The sequence below is a fragment of the Lissotriton vulgaris genome, chromosome 5 (genome assembly GCF_964263255.1).
Source record: "Lissotriton vulgaris chromosome 5, aLisVul1.2, whole genome shotgun sequence".
Lineage (NCBI taxonomy): Eukaryota > Metazoa > Chordata > Amphibia > Caudata > Salamandridae > Lissotriton > Lissotriton vulgaris.
This window is the reverse complement of record NC_141693.1, coordinates 473,690,627-473,699,253: the sequence shown is the minus strand read 5'-3', so window position 1 is coordinate 473,699,253 and position 8,627 is coordinate 473,690,627. Positions and strand designations below refer to the sequence as shown.

Below are 8,627 nucleotides of genomic sequence, written 5' to 3'. Positions count from 1 at the left end.
TCACGTAGGTGTGAAGAGTTTTGCGCCGGCCCCCATTGTCTAACCCCACTCTTCCCAGGATAGGCCTTGAGTTTGAGTAACAAGGATAGAAAAAAGGTTCCCAACCAAAGGCCAGCAGGACATTGTTCTAACACCCCTAAAGTCATAAAGGGTGTGGGGGGCTTCTAATTAGCATGCGTGGACAGGTATAAAAAGGCCCCTCAAGGAACACTGCCAAACACCCATTCAAAAACCCCCTTTGAGGAGCGACTGGCGTGGATTGTTCTGCTGTACCTGCATCAACAACCAAGTCAAAAACCTTTATGGATTTCTACACCATCAAGCCCTACAAAACCTTGGGGAGTGACTGGCCTGGATTGTTTTGGAGGCACAGAGCCAACCCTTGGATCCTAAGGCAAGAATGGACCTGAGCAACTTCTCCCAGATTGACGCAGCCTGCCAACATGTAAAGAAGGTAAATAATGGATGGCGCAATGTTGTATAAGGGTGTACAAGTTGTTTTAAAAAAAATAAGTTGTACTTTTAAAAAAAAAAATAGTACTATGTAGTGTGGCTTGTAAACTGTTACTCTTTAAGTCTATGTGCTGTGTTTAATGTGAATAATGGTGATAATGACGTTTTTTTTACAAGATGTGAATTGTAATGTAAATGTGCTTAAAGTGAATAAAGGCTTTGCTGATGCATTGAGTTTAAAGCTATGTGTGTGTGTGGGTATTTAATGTTAATAAGGGTGGTGGCATATGGTAGAGTTTGCAGGGTTTGTATTTAAGGGGTCATAATGTTATAGGCCTTAGGAGGGTACATGCAGAGGGGCAACGTATATTTTACAGCTCATAGAAACATTTTTACCATGCAGCTGTACATTTAATGTTAATAAATGTTAGAGGCTACTACTGCTTTAGGGGTACCAGAGGTTCTTTAAATAAAATACACTGCATACATATAAAAATAAATAAAATGCCTTATTGTACTCACCAAGCAGTTATTTTTGGGCTTTTCCAGGGTCATAAGTACGGGTCTGTATCCGTGCAGGAGAGTCTGTAAGGGGTGATGGTGGTAGGGTTCCAAGGTCTTCAGCGCTCGTGGGACCCGTGTGCTGCTTTTTTTTTTAAAATGACCCCGAGCCAGCTTCTCCAGGGCTCGGCTCTGGGATGAGGGCGGTGGGGGTCCAGGGTCTTCAGGGCTCCGGGGACCCTTGTGCTGCTTCTTTGTTATTTATTTATTTTTCTTCAAAATATCCCCCCAAGTCCGCTTCTCCAGGGCGCTGCTCAGGGGGTGAGGGTGTCAGGCTCGTGGTCCTTGTTGCTGGGCCGGAGGCCTTGTATTAAATGAATAAGCCCCCCGAGCCCCCTTACACAGGGCGCTGCTCGAGGGTGTTGTGAGACTGGCACTGGTGACCGTGGACAGTGCCCCGTTTGCCGCTTTTTTTCAAAAATGACCCCGAGCCCGCTTGCATCGGGCGCTGCTCGGGGGTGCTGGGGTAGGGCTCAATTGGGCCTCTGTGGCCGAGTTAGCCGAGCTTTTTTTTAAAAAAATAATCCCCGAGCCCGCTTGCACAAGGCGCTGCTCGGGGTGTGGGGTCTGTGTGTTCATGGGGCTCAGGAGGCTCCGAATGCCGAGTTGTGCCTCTGTTTTTTAAAAAAATCGCCCGAGCCCGCTTCTCCGTGGCGCTGCTCGGGGGTGTCAGGGGAGGGCTGTGAGGGGTCTTCTGGCCTCCGAGGCCCGTGTCATAGTGCCGTTTTTTTTTTTTAATAAATCCCCGAGCCCGCTTGCCTCAGGCGCTGCTCGGGGGTGCGGGGCTTGAGGTCCCTTGGGCCTCCGTGGCCGAGCTTTTTAAAAAAATAATCCCCTGAGCCCGCTTGCCTCGGGTGCTGCTCGGGGGTGATGGTCCTGGGGGGGCTCTGTGTCGGGGTCCCGGTGTCTGGTGGGGGCTCCGGGGTCCCGAATGCTGCCTCGGTCCCTCTTTTGTTTTAAAAATGCCCCCCCCCCCCCCCCCCGAGCCCGCTTGAGGCTGGCGCTGCTCGGGGGGCTCTGAGGGCGGGCACAGGGTGTCTCTGCAGGGGCTCCGGAGCCCGAGTGCGGTGTCTTCTTTTCTATGTAAAAAAAAATGCCCCCGAGCCCGCTTTCACAAGTCGCGGCTCGAGGGTGAGGACTCCGGTGTCCTTGGGGGGCTGTGAGGGTCCTGGGTGGCATTTTCCCACGGTCCCACGTGGATCCAGCAGCAGCAGCATGGCAAATGAACGCTTCACAGGGCCTGCAGGGACAAGGTCCGCCCCTTCAGTGATGTCACCAGTGCATCACTGAAGGGGCGGACCAAGCCCCTGCAGGCCCGGTGTGTGTGTGTGTTTTTTTAAATTTATTGAGAGATAGCGCGAACACGATGGTGTCACAGCGCTTTACACAGGAAACAGATGCAAAACTTAGGGATTTAGGATTACAGGTGTTACATAAAAGATGCCAAACAGAAAAAATGTAAATGTAGCTCGACCTTCACCCTTAGGTGTCACAGCGCTTTACATAAGAACCAGTTGCAAAACATAGGGATTTAGGATTACAGGCGTTACATAAAAGATGCAAACAGAAAAAAAAATTTAAATGTAGCGCAAATTACAAGAGCAGGCTTTAAGTTACATGGGCAAAAATTTCGATTGTGAGCAAACAAAATACATGTGTTAGCAAGCGGGGCATTACAGGAGGAAAAAAGTGACATGTGTGCCGGTTACAAAAGCAAGCGTTAAGCTGCAGGAGTAATAAATAAAGTGAAAAGCGTGTAGGTTACAAGAGAAAACAAAGTACAATTAGAGGTATAATCCTGCAATAACTCAAGCATAAGAATAAGCGTTATGTAGGCAATCGTGGCACTGGCGCAACTATCAAAAGCACGCAAAATGTGAGTGGTATTAAACAATGTGTTACAAGAGAAAAGGGGCATGTACATGTTACCAAAGAGTACCATGAACCTAGGGGCAGTGGTTGTAGGTCAGAAGGACTATGTGTACCTAAAGTGATTTACCACATGAGCAAAGGATATGGCGTAGGTTGTTTTTAACATATGTTTTAGCGCAGCACATGCAACGCTTTTTAAAAAATGTCTGTTGTTGCACCCCTCTCAACAGTTTTTAAAATGAATACCTGAATTGTTTGAAGTTGTGATACTTTTGTTTATGAAAGGTGCTTTAAATCCTGTTCTTTTATTTAATGTTTAATACAGCTGCAAGACCCTGCAAATGCAACCGTCACCAATGTACCCCCTGCACTGGACACCGCTGTAATAACTAGCAGCGCCGGTCACTTGTCAGCCCCGCAACAAGGTATATATATTTAGAGTTGTGTAGTTCTACATAGTATTGTACACCAACAACGCACAAGTTCTCTTTTTTTCTAATGTGGGTCTCATGTATGTATGTTTTTACAGCTTATGACCCCGACCTACAAGAAGTTATTGACGATCTTATGGTGTACATTGAGGCTCAAGGCGCTATGAATAATGTGCAAAGCACTACAGTTCCTACAGGTAATTAAAAAGGCCGCTGTTATTTAAACTGTCTAAGGCGCTAGGGAGTTGGCGGTGTAGGCCAGAGTCCTGACCCTGAGGGTGTATAGAGGTAATCCTCAGAAAGATGACTAATGTTGGGTATTATTTTTTTCTTTACAGGTGCCCCTATGTTATGCCAGGACGGTGTTGAGGTCCAAGAGGCGGCGCAATGTTCAAAAGAAATCCCTTTGAAGAGGAAAGCTTCAACTTCTAAAGTGGGACCTCTGTCAAAGAAAGGAGCTGCAAAAAGACCTCTTTCAGGTGTGTTTTTTATAAAAAGTTGTGAGAAGTACTAGAGGTGTTACAGACTCTCAAGCAGAAGGGTACAGATGATTGTAGCAATGCCTATATAAACAAGCATTTGAAATGCAATAGGTTTCGCATTTACGCAAGTTTAAGCTACTGGTATTGTAAATGACAATGCCTTTTATTTATGTTTGAAAAACCAAAACATAAATAAAAGGCATTGTCATTTACAATGCCAATAGCTCAAAGTCACGTAAATGCGAGACCTGTTGCATTGCAAATGCTTGTTCTTCTCTGTATTGTGCTGCACACCACTGAGTGGCCTCGAGCACACAAAAGAACACGCACAGATGAAGCCTAGACATTGGCATTCAGGCATGATAGAGTGATGGCTTCAGACCCGGTGTATTTTCAAAGTACATAGCTTCCTGGTTGAGCCCAAATCGAAGCCGCATGGATTATGACGATAAGGCCCATTCAGGCTCTGAATTGGGGAAATGAATGAGGGGGGAGTGCTTTGAGACCCTATTTTTAGCTTCCACAAAGACTAAAAACTCAGGCCCTCTTCCTCTTTCCCTTGACCCTCCCACACTCATCGGCAGGGCACCCCCTTCGGGACACTGCGCTTCATGGCTAGACAGCATTTGCATTTTTCCAACACTATGTAAACAAACCTTGACTTTTGTTTTATAAGCAGGTGTCCGTGGACGCCGCGCCTCGTGTTTCATTTTGAGGGATCTTTTCCGTGTTTACTTATGGACAGGGCAGGAGTTCGCGGCCACAGAAATGCTGCAAATTGACTTTTAGCTACAGGAATGCTTACGAGTTTGTTGATTTACCGCGGTTGGGCAGTGACTGCCTCTGTTGTGCACTCCCATAAATGCACCTCCATCTAAAAGGTTTTAATGACAGTAACATCTGACCCTGCGACCCTCTGGCCCTACAATCACGGGTCTCCTCGAGCACGCTGTCCGGTGTAACCGGCACTGTATTCACCTGCCCTGGCGGTCGATGAAACTTAATTAGTGCATTAAGTAACCCTAATACCTTTGTGCTTAATAAAACGGATTCTCCCTCCCATCCCCTTAATTGTGTTATGTCCCCTCTCCCCAGGAAGGTCACAACCAAGGAGGAAAGATGGCGCCTTCCACTGGACCTCTGTTTATGGCGATGTTATCTCTGATTAGTGCATAACAAAGTAAATCTGCCCCTCAGAGCGCTAAAAGGACACACCTGGCGTGCTATTACACAATCCACGCGGTGCGACAGGACCCCGAAACTTCTGGCCCCAGCAATCGTCTATCAAACGGGGAAATAGTGTGCACGGGCGTTTTATGCGCACGCGCCCTTCTGCGCTTAGTGCAGTTTTAAAAACACATTTTTCTGCACATCAAAGAAGCTCCTGTGCATTCTTTCGCCATCCAACAGGCTGTGATTGTGGACACAGCCATACACCAATGAAACACAGTTACTGGTAACACCCTGTCTGGTAAGGGTGCGGCTTAACGGTTAGAGGGCCGATGTTAAAGCTGGGGGGCCATGTTCGAGTCTGCCAGAAGGCTCAAACATGGGGTAATTATCTGCAGATTACTTAACCTCCCTGCATCTAAAAAATGTATATGTGCACTTTGGATGCAAGCAGTGCTCATGTAAAGCGCCCTGATGACTTCAGATCGGTGCCCGCTATTTATTCTGTGAGCGGGTGTCTTCCCATGGATGGACTTGGTTGTCACGAGCCTACATTTGGAATTTTAATTTATACCGCTAAAGAAGCTGTGACATGGCATACATTATGAGGAGCATAAGACAGAATGGTCCGAAAGGAATGCCAGAAGGTATCTGGTGGGGGGACGGTATAGCTCCTAAAAACCTCATGTTTTGACTGCAGTTAGAGAGAAAGCGCTATATTGTGACCGGTTTAGGCACCCCCTCTCTCAGAACAAGCATCCAAGTGCTGCTAACCATTTTGTTGTCCAAGAACTCAATTTTGCTTGTTTTAGAAACGTCGGAAACATGGCGAAGGTTCGAGCTGACTCACTGGGTTCGAACCCGAGACCAAATGTTAAAACTCTGGCTCTTGCAGAGGACGTAATAGGCGTAAAGGCTTAATTTATGGAACTTTCTTCCCACTATTGAAAAAACAATGCGTTATTCTGCATTAAAGTAGTAAAGGCGTCACCGTGGCCAACACACAATAAAACAAATAATAAACAAGTCAGGTCCCGGGCCGTGCTGTGATTGGCTGACTTCACGGGGGGTGTCCCGGGCCGGCAGCCAATCACAGCGCGGCCCGGGAAATGACGTCACGGGGGTGTCCCGGACCTGCAGCCAATCACAGTGCGGCCCGGGACACACGGCAAAAGGGGCGGGGCTTAAAAAAAGACCCAGAAACGCCCCGAATCGCGTTTTCACCAGAAAGCGTGATTGACAGCCTCTGTCTCCCAATGGCTAGCCTCCATTTATGGAGCTAGCCAATGGGAAACAGAGGTGGTCCGAACATCCATACTGTTGACAAAAGTTTTCGATCTGGGTGGGGCACTGCGTGCCCTCGCCAGGTCGAAACCTAAAAATGTGACTATGTAGAACTTAGGATGGTGTTGATTGTACGTGTTGTTTTTATGCTTTCTCTAATATATACATATTTTTCTGTTTATATTTTAGAAGCGGCTCAGAAACATGCTGCTGAAGAGAGGTCGGCGCAGCCCTTAAGGGACATAACAACATCCGTCCAGAACAACAGATGCGGCGCAAAAGTCGTGAGTAGGCGTGTACGCCAGGAAAAACTATCTACGTACTACACACCAAGCAACACGCTGAACAACCATCTACAACAATCTATTCTGCACAGGGGTGGGGCCAGCACTGGCGGCATGCTTACAAGCCCTGCCTCCCTTAAGAAGAAACATGGGGACTCAGAGAACCTCCCCAACCCTTTAAAACGTGTGAAGGTCTGTAAGGTATTCACAGATCCCCAAACAGAACCCTTAAACCAAAAGAAGACAACGGCGGTGCTCCACGAGGGCCATGTAAAGCTCTTAAGCCCTGAGAAGAAAAGCCCTAGCACCCCTGAGCCCCAAGCTAACCCCTTAGATTTATCTATAAAAAAGGATGCTAAGCCCTTGAATGAGGTCTATACAACCTTGAGCCCCAAGGAGGTGGTAGTTGTACCGGTGGTTGTAGAAGAGGCGGCGCCGCCACAACCCCCTAAAACATCGTGCCTCTCAAGAAAACATCTGAAGCTGAAACCGGGGGTCCCTAAGTTCCCGTTTTCAGAGTCCCTCAGCAACCCTAATACAGTGCAGGATCCACCAAGCGTCCTGAAACCCCAGGCAGTGGCAAATAAAATAACTGTGCATGTAGAGGTGCACGCCCCTGAGCAACCCCCAAAGCCTGTTGTAAGTGTTCAGGCCCAGCCTAGGGTCCCAACAGGTGGTAATGCGCAACCCCTAGAAAGTCCTTCTAGCATGAATAGCCACGCTCTTGAGGTGTTGAGGGGGTTGGTAGACAACATTGGTAGAACCCCAGAAGCGGTGTACCAGGGGTCTTTGAGCACAGAGGGCTTACAGAACAGAGGTAACCATGCACCACACCCTAACACATACATTTCAGCTAGGCCCCAGGATTACAATGACAACTCCTCACAATCCTCAGCTCCTTTGTCCCCGAGGACCCCTCCTGGAGCATACGACCCTACCAGCCCCACGGCCATCCACATGTACAGCCCCGTGTCCAGCCCCGATGCCAACCCAGCGTACAGTCCCATGGCCAGTCCCATGGCCAGCCCCGCTGCCAATCCCGTGTACAGTCCCATGTCCAGTCCCGTGGCCAGCCCCTCTGCCAACCCCGTGTACAGTCCTGTGTCCAGTCCCGTGGCCAGCCCCGCTGCCAACCCCGTGTACAGTCCCGTGTCCAACCCTGAGGCCAGCACCGCTGCCATCCCTGTGTACAGGGCCGTGTCCATCCCCTGGGACATGCCCGTGTACAGACCTGTGTCCAGTCCCGCCATAGCTGGTGGCAGTATAGATGGGCCTGAGGGGTTGCCGCCATTTATAAGACCTCGCAAGGTGTGCCCCCCTAAGCAGGAACAAGATGGGTCTGTAAACACAGAAGAGGTATTGAAGACACATGTAAAAGAGATACAGATGGCTGTTCGAAAATTAAAACGACAGGCGAACCGCGCAATCATAAGAATGGATATGGGGTTTTCCAATCTCAGGAACAAGAGGGAGGCCCAACATCTGGTCGTGGCAAGGGTTGGGGTGTGTAAAAAAGAGATCATACAGATGTGTCAGGCGGCTGTGGCCGATATACAAGGTACACATTCATGACTATGTCAGTACCAGCCCCTAAAGACCCCCACAGCCATTGTTGCTCCTAAGAGGACCCCAAAATATAGCCGTAAGGTCCAGAGGTTAGTGACAAAGTCTGTACGGTTCTTAAAACTACTCAAGCAACGACCATATGGTGCCCCACAAACCCTCAAACAAGGCCCCCCTGTTTCCATAGACCCCTTCAAGCATGGTACCACAGCTTCAAGATCAACGCCTGAAGCATATAAACCAGCACTTCACCGCCGACAATACATAGGGGCAGGGTCTGACATACCTAGGGTCGGCCATTTGAAGGGGGTCGGGGGGCTGGCTTTAAAACTCCAAGCACAGCAACATTCAGAAGGACCTTGGGGTGGAACTGTAGCGGAGGCCTCCATGAACAAGACAACCAACGACAGCGACCTACCTGTTCAGATAGGCTGGGGCTTGGTATCTTGAAAAGCCTGGGCCCGTAAAAAAAAACAAAAGTGGCTTAATAGTACAAAGCAACGCCGGCTTTTAATAAATAAGCTGAA

General features: G+C 48.6%; 1 protein-coding gene across 1 annotated transcript; it reads left to right on the top strand.

The window, feature by feature from the left end:
* The first annotated feature begins 400 nt into the window (after window positions 1-400).
* On the top strand, window positions 401-8,194 carry LOC147711112 (uncharacterized). Its single transcript, XM_086920109.1, has 5 exons — window positions 401-454; window positions 3,212-3,311; window positions 3,416-3,514; window positions 3,656-3,796; window positions 6,443-8,194. The coding sequence occupies exons 1-5, from the start codon at window positions 401-403 to the stop codon at window positions 8,107-8,109; spliced, it is 2,061 nt and encodes a 686-aa protein (XP_086776235.1). The 3' UTR covers window positions 8,110-8,194.
* Window positions 8,195-8,627: the final 433 nt, after the last annotated feature.